We start from the raw sequence: 17676 nt of genomic DNA, 5'->3' as shown, positions 1-17676 counted from the left end.
TCAAGAACTTACCCTTACTGGAAAGCAAGTCCCACACATCTTAACTATTTCTTGATTAATTTTCCAGCATTTGGTGAAGCATAATTGCATTTAGTCCATTTAATTTAATGATATTTTAAGTTCAGATAAAATAACTGGAGATGTAACAAAACTATTTTCTACAATACAAAACTTAGTGATAAGAAATTCAGCTATTGGTATTTGAATACTTCATGGCAAGTTATTACAATGTGTTAAGATAATAGCAATAGCATTTAGACTTATATACTGTTTCATAGTGCTTTACAGCTCTCTAAGCCAGGGGTGTCAAACTCAATTTCATTGAGGGCCGCATCAGCATTGCGGTTGCCCTCGGGGGATGGCGGGTGGGTATGGCCAGGGTGGGTGAGGCCTACTGGATGAGTGTAGATGGAATGGGTGTGGCCTACTGGGTGGGCATAGCCAGCTCTACATCATTCGCATCAAGGGTGCTGGTGGAGGCCTGGGCAGGAGGGGGACAGATCTGAGGGTCTCTGGCAGATGGGGGTGGGACCAGGGCAAGTGCCAAGGCATGGTCCACTGGAGGAACCTCACTGTTCCTCTCAGGCCATGTGGGGGGGAGGGGGCTGGAGGTGGTGCAAGCTACCCGGAGCCCTGGGCAGCAGAAATCAAATGCTCAGCCTGGCCCTCGAGCACCCGCGGCACCAAGCCCAGCCCCACTTCCCCAAAGGGGCACCCAGCTGCATTTACCTCCTCCTCAAGGCTGCTGCTGCTGCTGCTGTACTTGCTCTCTTTAGCCTGGTTGCTCATGATGGGTACGAGGGCAAAGTCAGAGGGAGGCCCATTCCCTATCCATGGGAGGAGACCTGGCTTTGTATCCAAAGCTTCCTTAGCAATAGGATGGGAGACCCCCAGGATAGGCCAGGAGGAGGAGGCAAGGGGATGGTGAAAGGGCAGCAGGGCAGGATTAAGGCAGCACTTCCCTCAGACCCTCCCTCTCCTTTCCTTCCTTCCTTCCTTCCTTCCTTCCTTCCTTCCTTCCTTCCTTCCTTCCTTCCTTCCTTCCTTCCTTCCTAAGTACAGAGTAGTGGGAAAATATTTGAGATGAGGGAAGGGAGAAAAACAGGCAAGAAACCCAGCTGGGGAGGTGTCACTCTTTGTGAGGAATGAAGAAATGCACCATCGCCTGGAAGTGGCTAGCACATGGCCCTCACCTACTTCACATATCTGACTTGGTGGGCTCTGGGGGAAGGGATGCCGTGAGCAGTGTGAGAGTCAACATTACCTGTGTAGTGCCACCCAGCCCCCAGCCTGCCCGGTTTTGGCAGGCAGCAAGGAGCTCTCCTCACAGCGCCGAGAGGCTGAGCCAGGCAGCGTGAATCCAAAAAGAAGCACGACGCCCAGCCCCCAGCCTACCTGGTCTCGACAGGCAGTGGGGTGCTCTCCTCACAGCGCCAAGAGGCTGAGCCAGGCGGTGTGAATCTGAAAAGAAGCGCAATGCTGCCCAGCCCCCAGCCTGCCCGGTTTCGGCAGGCAACGGGGCGTTTTCCTTACAGCGCCGAGAGGTTGAGCTGGACTGTGTGAAGCTCGCCAGCTTTGCACCTTGCTGCCTGCTGAAACTGGGTAGGCTGGGGGCTAGGCAGCATTGCACTTCTTATCAGATTTGCGCCACCCGGCCCAGCTCTTGGCGGTGTGAGTAGAGCGCCCCGCTGCCTATCGAAACCAGGCAGGCTGGGGGCTGGGCAGTATTGCACTTCTTTTTGGATTTGCGCCGCCCGGTTCAGCCTCTTGGTGCTGTGAGGAAAGCACCCCACTGCCTGCTGAAACCAGGTAGGCTGGGGGCTGGGCGGCATTGCACAGGTAATGTTGACTCTCATGCTGCTCATAGCATCCCTTCCCCCACAGCCCATCAAGTCAGATATGTGAGGGCCATGTGCTGGCCATTTCCAGGCGATGGTACATTTCTTCATTCCTCACAAAGGGTGACACCTCCTCAGCATGCACTCAGGGGGCAGGGCCAACGCGGCAGGGGCTGGTTCCTCGCTGTTTCCAGATGGCCTTGTGGAGCTAAGACTGAATGCGTTTCAGCATAGATGGCCACCACAAAATTGTACATTGGCTCCCAGCTGGCCTGGGCCAGGGCCAAGGCAGCAGGGGCTGTTCCCTCACTGTTTCCAGGATGGTTTCACGGGCCACATGAAACCACTTCATGGGCTGCATCCAGCCCTTGGGTCTTGTGTTTGACATGTCTGCTCTAAGCGGTTTACAGAGTCAGCATAATGCCAACAATCTGGGTCCTCATTTTACCGACCTCGGAAGGATGGAAGGCTGAATCAACCTTGAGCTGCTCAGAATCGAACTCCTGGAGTGAGCAGTGAGTTAGCCTGCAGTGCTGCATTCTAACCACTGTGCCACCACAGCTTTATAGTGCCAGATTCATTAGCAAAAGTGCCAACCAGAGGCAGCAAAATAATTATTTTGAGTGCTTGCTGCAACAAGATATTGTTTATTGATTAATCACGTTCTCACAAATACTTACAGACTATTGCTATTTTTAGTTTAGTTTGCCAAAAATTATCTTTTTTCTTAGAGGACAATTAATCATCAGCAGGAGGCAGCTATGACTACCTGTAAGCAAACCATTTATGATAGTAATTATCAGGTTGTGTAGTCAGTTTGCTTTGTTTAAAACATACCATTATTATTACTTCTTAAAACAGATAATAAAATATCTTATTGACAGATTGGAACTCCTAATGTTTATGCATTTTATTTTCCCATGGTAAAATATTTTACCTTGATACAATTTGCATAGCGTTTTGGGTTTCTTTTTGTGTAATTTTCTATAATTTCTAGAGATCAAGGTGGAGATAAGTGCTAGTAAGCATAGTAACTAAGACTTACAATAGTTGCTAGTTACATAAAGGCCTCCTTGGTAATGCAAAACACAAATCAAAAGGATTAATTCCTATTTATACAAGTTGGAATGGAATATTTATTTTTTAACCGCATTCCCTTCTAGCACTGATGATGTTACCTAGTTGGGTAATGAAACATCTGTAAAAAAAAAAAAACAACCAAGCTCAGAGAGCACCAAGAACTCTTCCATTGGTATGTCTTTTTTATTCTACATTTAAATTCTGGACTCAGCATAAATAATAAAATCTATTTAACTGCTGGTTCAAACCTAAAAACTACCTGCCCGTGCCAATTTCCCTAACATCCCTGTTAATGAATCACAATCTTATTTGGCTTCAGTCAGTCACTTTTACCCAGAGCATGATAAACACGACAGCCCGATTCAAAATCATTTCCTAAGAAGCAAGACAGAAAACAAAGGAATACTTCCCTTTATTCCTTGAAGCAGCTTCCTCTTTTGTTATTTTAGAAATCCAAATCAATTAAATATGAAGGGTTTTATATATATTAAACAAGGGAAGATAATGTCACCAGATTGGGTCTCAAATCTTGTAGAGCAGTTATAAGGGACAGGTGAATCACGCGCTCCTTTCTCAAAGCTTCCTAGTCAACAAGAGAACTGGATACAGCCCATGCATTTTTATTTGGAACAATAAAGGGCAACAATTAAAAGGGCACTTTCGTCAAATATTGCAGAACTCCTTACCTTTAATGCAGAAGCCAAGCGGACCATGTGTTCATTCAGGGTACTCTCCGACTCCTTGTAAGTCAAACAGGTAAACTGATATTCCTCCGGATCAAAGGAATCTGCTCCTTGCTGCTCCACGTCATTTGCAACCCCTTCGTAGTAACCCTCAATGTCCCCGGGATCTTCATCTTCTTCCTCATCACAGTTTGGATCATAGTCCTCCTCGTTGCTGTCAGAACCCTGGCTGTTCATGTCCACAGACATCTTAATGCTCTGCCAAGCCACCAGGCAAGTGAGCTATGACAGTTTCTGGTTTTACAATACAGTACTATCGTTCTTTGGACTTCATCTGACTTTTTTGCCACCTAAATTGAACATACGAGGAAGAAGGGAGTGGGGAAAATGTTTGCAAGTTTGATTAATAAGCAAAGAATTTAACAGCAATTCAATTCCTATGGGGAATTCAATTTAAAAGAATCGGTAATTTACATCTGACATACATCATCATTCTTTTATTAAAAAAACTAGCTGCAGTTATATTATTTCTGCATCCAAACAAGGATCCTTAACCAAACTCCTGTTTGTTTACTAATATCCTTTTAACTACGATTAATCTGATTTTTTTGTCCTTCCTCATTAAGCCCATTACATAGGAAATTACTGAAAATGTTGGGGGAACAGTACTTGCAGTGCTGCTATAAAAATCCGTACTGTAGTGTGATGCTGTGACTCAGTTCCTCATTCTCTGAATAATTTAAGCTGCTTTCTAATTATTAGGTAAGTATCTTGCTTCCCGGCAAAACCAAAAAAAATCATCATGCCAAAAAGCATACATATATCATAAAATTCCTTAACTGAAACTATCAACAGAGTATACTGGTATGTTCATAATATGATCACCTATACAAGCTGGCTCCAGTTTCATGTGTAACAAGAAAAAGCTTTCTAAGCAGTTTCCATAATTTTTTTAAAAACAAGTTATGGCTGGTCAGAAGGAAGAATGCCTCTACTGGGAAGCCATAAGCCTTGGATGTCACATAGCAGAATCTGATATTAGCAATGCCCATGCAGTCTACTTGGATAAGCTAAAAGGTAGAAAATATTAAAGAAAGCATTCCTTCTAACCATGTAAAACCTAAAGGATTAAGGTTGTCGCTTCAAAAAGAGTTTCAAATATTTCTTTATGCAAGGATCTGTGCGATATGCATCTTTGCTATGTCTCCTGAAAGAGTTTGACCATGATATGCCAGACAACTGAACTTTCAAAATTACTTAAAGGCAAGCCCAGAGTACTTCACCCTCAGTAATGTAAAATAGAGGTGATATAAACAGAAGTGGGTACGTTAGCAATTTTGAACAAGAGGCTCTTAAGATATTTCTGCCACAAGATTACCAAATAATAATCCAGAAGCATCATGAGGCTGCAAAGCTCTCTCCCTAAAAGTAGACACCATGTCCAAATGAAAGTATGTTTTGCCAAGAACTAACCTTTTATAGACAGAACTGTCATTCTAAGTAGCATGGTCTACCAACCAAGACAGGCAATCTGTATGGTTAATTAATTCTAGATATACCATTGTCCTCATTGGTAGTATCAATATTTTTCAAGATATCCCTCATAAATGCTTATTCATAAATTAATCTAAAGATGTTGCACCTAGTCACAATTATAGATTACTGGGGGGGGGAGGGGAGAAAAAACTATGCACTGAATAGAAAACTAAAACCTATGTGTTATCTATTTACCATGTGGTTTGCCTTTTTACCCAATTCAGTTTTATAAAAGGATTAGAATATAGCACACTTATTTTTTTAATTTATTTAATACATCTAAATGTATATTAAACATATGTATGATGCTTGGTGGCTATTAGGAAAAAAACAGGAAGAAACCAGCCAAAATTAAAACATAAAATAAAAAAAATAGTTAGAACAGCTGAGAACCCTCATGACATCCCAAATTAATTTAACCATAACAAAGAAACAGGCTCATCCATAACTATGGCTATTCTGAGGGGAAATTATTATATTCTATACAACCAAAGACAAGTTGATGCCTCAGAAATGTTGATATTACATTTTTATATATGTGTGATAAGAAATATACAGTAAGAAAACCTCAGCATATCAATATTATACTCCTTCATTAAGTAATTCAAGACTGTCACACAAAATACTTTAGGCCATCCTCACTGAAAGCATTCAAGGGCTTAAAACCTGTCTTAGTCTACATTTTCACTCATATAGATTATCTCTTGTCTTCACACAGAAGCTGCAGTAACTTAAACTGGGTTTCTCTTACATTTCTGTCTAGGCCTGGCAATGAAGTCTAAGTAATAATCCCAAATAGAAGGGAAGGGAGAACAGGATAAAATTCACCTATAACTTCCAAAACAAAAGATTAATTTTAAACTAGGTGATATTTTACACAGGAAGAATATTACGTTAACTATGAATATTACTTTTTCTCATGACAATGTGTGTTCACCTGAAACTACAAGCAGGGGCTTAATTACTAAATTTTAATGTTACTAATTACCCTTGATTATGTATGATGGGGCCAGAGTTCTCAACATAACATCTAGTGTGCACACAGGTATCCTCTAAACTGTATTTTACTAAGTTAAATAAAAATGTTGAAAAAGGCACTAACTTCATTCCATACTATTCAACAAAACCTGAATGCCTAAAATTATACTTAAATACAACATATAAATCTAAAATAGTCTTGAAACAATATAATAGGATAATAAAATTTCTGCAGTTTTCAATAATGGTTAAAATAGTAACGGCATGACTATATAAATCACTGCAATTCAGTTTTTGAACAGATTAAATCTAGACCATTGGAAATCCAATTCTTCAATTTTGCATATCTGCCAGGGGAGAGCTAGTTCAAAGGCCGAGAGCTGATAAATTTCATTAAAGCAATTTTTAGAGTCCAATATGCTCCTCTCAAGAATACAAAAGATGTATGAAAAATCAGGGCCCAGACAATTATAAATTACACTGAATTGGTGCCATTTTGTTCAAAATATTCCTTTAGTCATTTGATGCATGACCTTTGAACATTTACAGGTGTGGTACAACCCAGATTGTTGGGAGCAATGCAAATATATATATACATTGCTTACTGGTGTACACCGCTTAGAGACTGCTTGCACTTAAAGCGGTATATAAGTCTCATAAATAAAATAAAATAAAATAAAATAAATAATTGCTTTGACCACAACCCAAGAATATCCAAAGCCCTTCATATCTGGGGATATAATTCAACAGTATATTAACATCTTTAAAGTTTAATTTCCTCCTACCACTTGGATAGTAATAATATCTAGCCTACAACAACCATCCTACAGGTGGACACAACCAGGGCATACACACTAATACATGATATGTGCGAGTCTGTGTGTGGGTGTTTTTTAAGTTTGTAGCTTGAATCAGTGTAATCAGTGTACAGGCTGAAAATAAAGTTCAGGCAGGTTTTAGGGGAAAGAGTGAGAAACAAGTGATATTGCTGATGCATACTGAGAAAGACAAAAAATAGTAAAAAGAATAAAAAACAAAACCCAAGTCCAACGTTTTCTTTTCTTCATTGATTGCAGTTGTTGACAGTTACTACCCGCCCACCGGCATCCTTTAACATACCAATTTGAAAATGGAATCCCCATCAGATCTTTTGAAAGTCCTTCCTTGTTTTTCCCATGTCTATTTCCATATTCAATTATATTACAGATATTCTGTCTGAATATACATATATTCATCTCTCTGAAATTTTTAAAATTCTTTTGCTGAAATCCTAAGTCTTCCTTGGCTTTGACTTTGCAAAATTCTCACTATTTGTTCTGACATTTTCTGTTGTTTCTCGGGTTTTGGCAGTCCTTTTTTATAGTCAATGTTAATAACTTTTTTTGACTTCATTCCATGGTTCCCTATCAATGAGTTTCAGGACTTCAAAGTTATTCCTGATGTTCTCTTTGAAAATTGTGGTGATACACTCAAGATTATATTGTGACAACTGGCTGGCTTTCTTTTTCCACTATAATTTGATGTGGAATTTGCACAAATTTTGGTATGACAGTCAACTTCTGACCATATTTTTGCTATTACAATTGTACTCTTCTACTTTTTTCTACCAATAATGTTGTCAACACAAAGTATGTGTACTCCATCTAGTGATATCCATGTCATAGGACTGTTTCACTTGTTTGAAGAATTTTCAAAATAACTCATGTTTGTCTCGTAATTTGATAATGGTAGGGGCTCTTTTGAAAAAGGATTCCTTATGCATGGATAACAAAGAGAAGTCCTTACTTTTTTAATAGTTATGGCTATCTCATATAAACCCAGGGACCTTTCTAGATGTCATTTGTTTCAGTAATATCTAAAATGTATTGCAATGATGATATATCTAAATTCACTGAATGGGCACCCTAGAAGATTTATTGCATTAAAAAACCCCATCTGCTCTATGGCTATTTCTACATCTACACAACCAAAATGCCATAAATTGAGAATTTCATTGTATGTTACTATGAAGTATTCTCAAAGAATCTTACTTTTCAAATCTCAAACAAGAAAGCAATAGTTTATCGTGTTTATTTTCCTGTTTCCACTGCACCTGTTTGATCAAACTTTGAATTCCAAAGAAGTTTAAAGAAACTTCCAATATTGGAACATGCCATATAGGGCTGATAAAAAGTATAATTCTACTCATTGGGATTTAATTGTATCTATATATTCACCAACAATTCCCAGTTGTTTCCATGAAAAACATTTCAGTGCTGTCAGCTAGCCTTCCCCCCCCCCTTAAAATATTATTCCAATGCAAAATTAAATTAAAATCTACAGTTTCTGGACAATTTGTAAACTCAAAAAGATTTACCACAACCACAAAAATGCATTTGAGGCATTTAATATTCCCCATTATTAACTACTAAGTTATATAACACCCATTGGTATTCAAAATATCCTTTAAATACATAGTTGGAAGATTTCTTAATGACCTTCACTACTGTCCTTGCAGTTTTTGGAATGTCTATTAGTGCCTTTCAGATTTTCTTTTAACTTTACATTCAGACTATATTTTAAATCTAAAATATAAGGCAGAATGCTTTATTTTGTGCTCTTCATCATTCCTTCCCCCAGATATATTTAAGCTGTTGATGAACCCAGGAAATACCATGAAAACTTATAAAATATTAAATTTGTTCATTTCAAGCATCTAAGATTCTTGCTTTTGTGTGTTACAGTAACACTGAACTTTCCTTGGAAGGACAGATGTACTTTCTGGTACACCACAATGCATTTAATCAGCATTTGCTTTTATTTTAAAATTTCTTGCAGAGCAAGAAACCCAATTTATAATGTCTCAATATAGCAAAAAGAAAAGTGTAATTTTGTGTGCACAAATATTTACACAATAAATTCCTGTAGGATGCCCTAGGAGCCTTTTTTGGCTGAACAGCAACAGGAAATGCTGTTAATAATTAAATCTCTTTGCCTCTTCAGCTAGCACCATTTTGAATCAACTTCATTTAAAAACTATAGTTGTGTTATCAAAGAACTTGTATACTATAGTACATAATGTAGTATTAATCAAAAAATGTTGTCCAGAAATACTATATTTTGAAATAACTAGTTTTTAAAGTATAAAGCCAAGACTAATTTAAAAATAGTCAGATGAACCATTTCAACAAAATAGCCTGCTGCATTAAAATTAAATTAATAATTTTTTATTGTAGCAGTTCTCACTGTAGTCACCCATCTTTTTACCCACTCAGTAAGTTTGCAACCAGCACATTTCTTTAAAGAAATTATAACAGTAATGACACTTAACTGAATGGCAGTTAGTTGCAACAAGAAAGCTCACAAAGGCAATCCTGGCACAAAATTTGGAGCATTCTGAACTTTTTTGTCAAGTCAAAGTTCATCTGGAAGAAGAAAATTGTCCCACACCATGTTGCAAATTGTGCTGGTGCAGAAAAATGGTGGATAAGAGTTAAGAATACCATTGTTGCACATTTTAAAAGTAAGTTAACTCTTCACCATTACATTTATTGCCTAGTCTACACTTTAAGCAGAAGTTGCATTTGTACTTCATTTTAAAGCCGGTTACACTGATATCACAGTAGCTCAACTTCGCGGTAGTAGACAAAGCAGCTAAGAATTACAGGACACTTTTTACTCTTATTTAGAATTTTACTCTTATTATTATTAAATGTCACTCGGACAACAATAGAAGCGATGTGAATCTTTTCTGGGTAGTTACTGCATGATTTTTTTTTTTTAAAAAAACAAACAAACCCAGCTACAACTGGTTTTTCCCACCATCACTCCCCCCACCCCAATAATCTTCTTCGAAAAAGTCCCAGAAAGCTCCCTGCAAAAGTCTGTTTAATTTGGATACGTTGAAAATCAGCGATTTATCCCAGCCCCCCCCCCAATTGTTACCCGGCTTTCCCAACTCCTCCTTCGGCCTCCAGGTCCGGGAGTCAAGGCAGGAGGAACTAGGGCCGCTTCTGTCCCGCAATTAGCCCACTAGCCCGTCTGCAATTCCACGAAAAGGAGCCGCAGCCCCAGGAAAGGGAGAGCCTCCTCCATCCCCCTCCCTCCATGTAAACAAGGCCCGGCTCCCCTTCTCTGCGCGCTCACCCACAGTGGGGAGAAGGCCGGGCGGGATTGGCCACCCCTTCGGATGCGCCTTAGAGCGAGAGCCTCGGCCGCTGCACCGCCGACCAAAGCGGGTGTAACCCGGAGCGAGGGAAAAGGAGAGGGAAAAAAAAATCACCTTCCCCCAAGCTTCTCCATCTCTAGCCGGCCCACTATGGCTTGAGCACCGGAAGCTCCAGTCCCTCGCGGAGCGTCGCTTCCGCCGCTAGAAATGGCAGGAGGAGAAACGCAAGAAGCCCCAGAGCGTCGGGCGGGGGAGTTACGAGGCAACGCCGGCCGGAGTGAAGAGGGCTGTTGGGCTGAACCACTTGGAGTGTAGCGGTGTACGTGATGAACGCTGTTTTTCATCAGCTCCAAAGCGATCGGCCTTATAAAAGAAATGTGTGGTGCCACGAATTAATAAAATTAAACGGGAAGGGGGTATTAACAAGAGTCCGGCCCTTAAGTGTGTTTTCCTAAGCTGTTTGCAAGCGTCGAGTCCTCCCAAAATCACAGGAATGGTAAAGTCTCAATAATGGGACTAAAGTCACGTGTTCGCATGAACTTCGGTTTGGTAGAGTTTTTTCCATGTTCGTGCAAGCTGAAGCTGGCTATTGAATAGTTTGCACAACACTGAACTTTTCATCAAATGGGCTAGTTTTGCAAAACATACTAACCTAGAGGACATAACCAAGGATCACTAACTTAGCTAGTGATCATGTTGAGTGAACAAAAATCTTGGGTTTTCCTGATCCTCCTTCTCCGTAAGTATTGGACTATGGGTACACTTCCCAAAGTCCTAGCCATCTTATCCAAAGATGGCATACAGATGCCCTTTCAGAGTGACAATTCTTGGGAACATCAAGTAACCAAATAAAAGTGGTTTTAACTACACTTAATTGCATGATGCATTGAACCACAAACTAGCTAAACACGTTTCAGCCCAGCATATGATGCAATTTCAACCAATGCAATTTATGATTCACGATCAGTTTATGGTCATCAATCAACTGGGTCATGCAAATCCAGAAAATTAGATTGAGTAAATAACGGTTACATGAACCGTAAGAATACTATGTGAACTTACCAATTGTGTTCTGTGAGCTCAGCCAATGTGATTTCTAAGGTATGGCTTATGTTGAATGTATTTCATAAACTCAGGTGTTTATTCAATAATTTTGGGGTACACCGCTGTGGCCATTCAAATGTTTAAATTTTAAGTCTTAAATTTCTATTGTTGACACACTGGCACTCCATGCATGAAGAACACAGCTGCCTCCCTAGCTAGGATCAGCAAAAGTCAGAGCATCACTTACATCAGACATGTCAAACTCACGACGTCATGTGACATTGCACGACGTATCAGAGCTTTTTTGCCATTGCCAGCAATAGGGTGGGCGCGGCTCTGGTATGATGAAACCGGCCAGCAGTTTCACACCTGACTTACATAAAGGACATTCCTTGAAATAGTTCTAGGATGGGGAGGGTAGACGAATAAATAATTTCTACATTTTTATTTAGAAGCCTGTGTAAATTCTGCTCAATTGTACACATACCAGAGGTGTGAAAACATTTGAATGAGAATCTTATGAAGTCCATGAGCAAGAGTGAAGGCCCCCCTCCTCAAAGCACTGGGCAACTATCTCCTTCATAAGCCCAGGCATGGCTATTTTGAGAGCCTCTGGGACAATGTTGCATGCATGCACTTACATAGCCATTTTTTTCCCTTCAGTTCCCAAGGGAGCCTTGTGACTACACATGCGCACACACAAATAGCCTGGAAAGGTCCCTGAAGCATCCAGTTTTGATCACCATGATACAAAGAAAGATGTTGAGACTAGAAAAGTTGCAGAGAAGAGCAACAAAGGTGATTAGGGGTCTGGAGGCTAAAACATGGAATGCTTGCAGGAACGGTATGCAATGCTTTTTTTGTAAAAAAAAAAAAAAAAAGGTGCCGGAACTCACACGTCATACAACCCACCTTGCCTACCCTACAAGGTTCCATCCAAAAAAGGTGCCGGAACTCCGTTCTGGGCATTCTATGACAAAAAAAGCCCTGATGGTATGTATAGCCAAACAAAGAGAAGAACAAGGGGTGACATGATAGCAGTCTTCCAATATTTGAGGGAATATCATAGAGAAGAGGGGGGGGGGTCCAATCTATTCTCCAAAACACCTGTGGACAGGACAAAAACAATGGAAACTTATCAAGGAGAGATCTAACCTAGAACTATGGAGAAATTTCCTGAGAGCAAAAACAATTAACCAGTGGAATGGCTTCTCTCTAATAGTTGTGGGTGCTCCATCTCTAGAGGTTTTTAAGAAGAGATTGGACAGCCATTTGTCCAGAATAGTATAGGGTTTCCTGCTTGAGCAGAAGGTTGGACTAGAAGCCCTCCAAAGTCCCTTCCAATTTTGTTATTCTGTATTCTATAAGCACTACTGCAAGCCTTTGAGAGCAGGTGGTTTCTCTGGTTTCAAAGAAACTGGTCCTTTGATCACACTAGCACACTTGGTGGGATGAACCTTGAATGCTTTGCAAGGCCTTAATACAGGAGTTGCTCAAAAGGAAGTCCCATTTAATTCAATGGAACGTCTATAAAAAGATATAGATTAGATCAAATGAAAACTCTGCCTGGTCCATCTTTTCTCTTTTCACAGGAGTTAGACAGAAGTTCATAAACAAAATGGATATGAAACAGCGGTTTCTCCCCTCCTGTTTCCCGGCAGCTATTATTTCCTGGGTTCATGCATCACATTAAGCCATATTCTAATATAATTTGTGTAATAGCCAACTGTATTTCATTCAATAATCCATTGTTAAACCTTGGTTTAATATGCTGTGAATATGCTATGCTATGCTAATATGCATACACTATGTGAATATAAATGGGTGTTCAGACTAAAGGATGCAAAATGACTCTCCCGTCCCCCCCCCTTTTTTTCAATCAACTCCCAACCACAGTGAAATGGGGAAGCAAGATAGTGAAAGGAGGCAGTTTTTTTTCCATCCTATCCATGGAGTTTCCACAAACTTTGGATATTAACTTTGCAGTGTTATCCAATTTGGAATTGATGGACAAGTGGGTTACTTACAGAGTAAATGTATATATGATACAAAACTGGCTATCTCAGCCTTATCCATTCATGTCCTGGCATCTCCATCCTTAGCAAATTCAAGCACACTGGCTGGGGAATTCTGGTAATTGAAGTCCAGACATCCTAAAGTTGCCAAGATTGGGAAAACATTGCCTTAAGCTGTTGGCTACTAAGGATTTGGTCTGATTGCTCTACGGGGAGAGATGTAGCCATCTATTATTAAATGTGGCAGGTGTGCTGCATTGGGCAAATAATTTGCAACTGCAAAATCTGACATTTTTAGCACAGAAAATACAAATTTCCTGTATCTTCAATTCACGTGTTAAACAGCTAACCTACAATAAAGTTTGCCATTAGGTGGCAAAAGAGTTCTCACTTTATCATTCTTTCCAATGGGAACAAATGCCATGTGCTATTCTAGATTTAATCCTTAAAGCAGATTGGACACAATCAGCAGCTGTTGTTTTATTTGAAAAGCAGAGCCAATTCATGTCAGCACAACTACTTCATATATTGTATTTCTATCTTCCTGGCACAGATACTAAAATACTTAGAATAACATCAAAGAGTGTATAGTGTTCATATTGTTTAACATTACCAGATTCCTTGCAGAAACCATTCAAATTCTGCTTTGGAAATAGTAAAATCAGTAACATACAAACTTGCTTATTTTGTGCAAGTTGATTCTCTTATGTACCAATAAAGGAGAATATTTGCAGCTCAGGGTCAAAATGAGAGGTCCTTGATACTCTCTGAGCTTGGTTATTTTCTTGCAGACATTTCATTACCCAAACTAGGTAACATCATCAATGCTATATGATATTACCTAGTTTAGGCAATGAAACATCTGCAAGAAAACAACCAAACTCAGAGAGCACCAAGGACCCCTGCTTCTGTATGTAGCTTGAAATACATGTTATGAAATTGAGCAATATGTGAATTATATGTATATGTCTCTCTGTATGTTCCTTGATCCCCTGGTGGTTTTTTTTTCTTTTTTCCTTGTGAAAACAAGGGAAAAGCTGCGTGGGTATGAAATTTACTCGAGAGATAACTAATAACTGAAACCGAAAAGACAGAAATTTCAAGGGAAGTTTTTCACCGATACCTCTTGCATGCATAATTAGCCATCAGTTTATTCAATTTTCTAGTAGGCAATATTTTGTAGTGTGAAAAAAAAATAGCAAGCCAAGCAAATTGCAAGCATGGACATATTACTAAAACTAGTTTATGTCAACACCATTCACTAGACATCTCTACATCTTTCTAGCCTTCCAAATTATATTTGCCTCCTTCATACACCACTTCATACATTGCCTTTGGTTCTTTAAAAAATGCACCTCTTTTTGGTTTGCCCTTTCTCTTGGTCCATTCACTCTTTACATATTTACTGTGTGATTTAATCCTCATTTGTCCTCACTATGACTAAACCCCTCTATTTAGCAAAGGAAGTCCTACACACTTTACAAAATGAATCATCATTTGTAAGTATCTCAATTCAGTGCTTGGAAAGAAACCATTGTCTGTCTGAAGGGACATCCCTCCAGATTGTGTAATAAAACAATATCTGCTGCTTGGAGCAACAGTTGCTGGAATCTGCCCAAGCTAGAGGAAGCAGATGGGTCTTGCCCACATTCAAATTTTTTGATAGGCATCATTGCAACAGGGATAAAAAAAACTTGTAAGATAGACTTGGCTTTGGAAGCAAGGCCGGAAATGGCTTTAATCTTCTGGCATTTCTCAAGAAGGAAGGGTAGAACAAAAAGGCTATGAGCATCCACTAACCAATTTTTGTTTGCTACTAACCATCACAGATTTATTTATTTATGAGACTTATATACTGCTTTAAGTGCAAGCACTCTCTAAGCGGTGTACACCAGTAAGCAATGTATATATATATTTACATTGCCCCCAACAATCTGGGTCCTCATTTTACCTACCCCGGAAGGATGGAAGGCTGAGTCAACCTTGAGCCGGTGAGATTTGAACCGCTGACCTGCTGAACACAGTCAGCTAAAGTGGCCTCCAGTACTGCACTCTTAACTGCTGCGTCACCTCGGCTTGGTTTAGGTTTCTATTATTATTAGAGTATACAGAGATTCTAGCTCTAATTTGTGTACTGTAGTTACTATTCAGGCTGCAATTGTCAGAATGCCCACTAGTTAGCAGCAAAGAGACCTAAGAGAGCTAACTTTAGCATGTGTTTTAAGTGAACAAGCCCTCAAATAGGCCTTGGCTGCTGTGACGCATCTGCGCAGTTTTGTTTGCAACATCATGGAAGCGATCATCAGAAAACATCATGTTTTCTGGCCCTCCCAATCTAGCTTTCATCCTAGGAACTCTGGGCTCACAACAGTTTGCTCCAGTAATAATTCCCTAACTTGGCTTTACAAATTGCTACCAGTGGCCTTGTTTGCATAACATCCTTGTTAATACATGGGATGCAAGCTAGCATGTCATACATCCAGCCTATTAATCCCATAAAGCAGGGGTTCTCAGCCTTGGCAACTTTAAAATTTGTGGACTTCAACTCCCAGAATTCCTCAGCCAGCAAAGCTGGCTGAGGAATTCTGGGAGTTGAAGTCCACATGTCTTAAAGTTGCCAAGGTTGAGAACCCCTGCCATAAAGGTTAAATTTAACCCCAGTTTTGAAGATTAACATAATGGTTGTGTCATGCAAACTGCTATCCTGGGGATTAACCAATATTTATTTCTACTGAGACTAAAAGGATGTGCTATAAAAGCATTGCAAAAAGGAGGCTTTTTATGATTTTTTTTCTCTGCTACAATTCCAAATTCTCCCTCTCTATGGCTATATGTCAGCCTTGTAAGGCATTCAAGACCAGTCAGGAAACATGCCCAGAGGAACTAGCTGCACTTTTTTGTCTGTTGTACATCAACAGAATCTTGCTAGTCTGAAAGTATATCTATCCACCATCACATTTACAGTCCAAAAACTAGCAAGGGTCCCTTCCCACAACATATATAGAGAAGCCATTAAAAATGGGGAATATTGACTTCCGGTTCCGGTTCGCGGTGACTCTAGCTGTACGGGGAGACTCGTCTCCTCGACGGCTAGCCTTCCCTCCTCCGGTCGACTCTTATACGGGTCAAATTCCATCGAAGAGGCTTTGGCTCAGCTGCGGAGGAGCAGCAGCTCCTCCAGCTGTCCAGGCGATCTCTGAGGGCCGATGGAGAAGAAGATCGGCCAGTAAAATGGCCGAATATCCTGCTGCTTCAGACCGCAAGTCAAGAACATCTAAGCGTTAAGAGCCCCCGTGGTGAATCTGGGTGAGATTTTTCCTTGTTACTCTCTCTACTTGACTTTGTTTTCTGCCTGTAAGAGCTTCGTTGGAATTATTTCCCTGGCTAGAGAAAGCAGCTTTGATATTTTTGGGAAAGAAAGCGTTTCATAAGATTAAAATTTATTTTCATATTTTTTGGGATACAGAAATTTCTCTCTTTTTTGTTCTGCTAAGGACTGTACTATTATTTGGTGTTGGAAGATTATTTCTTCTTTCACACTATACTTTTAAAGATAGAAACAAAGCAATGCTGTTTGGAAAAGATTCTTCTTCAACCTACTGAGGACATCTAGTGGCGAAAATTTAATATTGCATCTTTTGGTTATTTCTTTGAAGTAAAACCAGACCCGACCTTCATTTTTATTTTTTTTTTGAAAAAGATAAACTGAGCTGTGGGAATTGTGGGGATGGATATAGTTTAACTCTTACCAAATACAGCCTCCACAAACAAAACAAATAAATAAAACAAAAAACTATTACTAACTACTATCAAAATGGAGAATTTGCATTCACAATTAAATTATAAGCTTATATTAGAAAAGATACATGAGGCCACTACAGAAATTTGTACTATACTGAAAGAATCCACTTCAGAACTAAGATCTAGAAACTTCACTTCAAACATGCAAATGGATGACCAGACTACACTTGACTATTCTACAAACCAAACTACATTAGAAGAGGAACCAACTGAGATAAAAGAGGAGCTTATTTTACCTTACAAGCCTTTCATCTGTAACTTTGAGGAACAGAAGAAGCAAGGACTGAGATTTGAAATTATAAAGCAACGATATTTTAAAGAGGAGAAAAACAGATGTCTAATGCAGAGGATGGGACTTTTATTTGTTCAAAGGCCATTCCAAGCAACAAAAATAGACTTATTGATTGAAAGAGAAGTGTGTTTATGGAAACCTACTTGGTACAGGAAAAAAACTAGAATTAGACTTAAAAGAGAAATTTAAAATTGTGTAATGGAATAAAAGGCAATACTGGATTTATGGATTGTTTTAAAGACTAAGATTCAGAGTTAGAAGC

The 17676-nt window shown here is 39.7% G+C and overlaps 1 protein-coding gene across 2 annotated transcripts in view; it reads right to left on the bottom strand.

Annotated features, from left to right (window-relative positions):
* The window catches only part of ARIH2 (ariadne RBR E3 ubiquitin protein ligase 2), a 41289-nt gene extending 30764 nt beyond the window's left edge, over positions 1–10525 (bottom strand). Inside the window, exons 1-2 of one of the 2 annotated variants that reach the window (XM_039326597.1) lie at positions 10377–10525; positions 3605–3951 (exon numbers count right to left, since the gene is read on the bottom strand). In XM_039326597.1, coding sequence (XP_039182531.1) covers positions 3605–3850 — 246 coding nt within the window. In that variant the 5' untranslated portion in view covers positions 3851–3951; positions 10377–10525. Of the gene's footprint in view, positions 1–3604; positions 3952–10240 lie in introns of both variants that reach the window. The other variant, XM_039326598.1, reaches the window with a different exon arrangement.
* Positions 10526–17676: the final 7151 nt, after the last annotated feature.

Source organism: Crotalus tigris, unplaced genomic scaffold (genome assembly GCF_016545835.1).
Source record: "Crotalus tigris isolate CLP2741 ecotype Arizona unplaced genomic scaffold, ASM1654583v1 scf7180000024342.5246164, whole genome shotgun sequence".
Lineage (NCBI taxonomy): Eukaryota > Metazoa > Chordata > Lepidosauria > Squamata > Viperidae > Crotalus > Crotalus tigris.
This window is presented reverse-complemented; position numbering and strand designations above follow the sequence as displayed.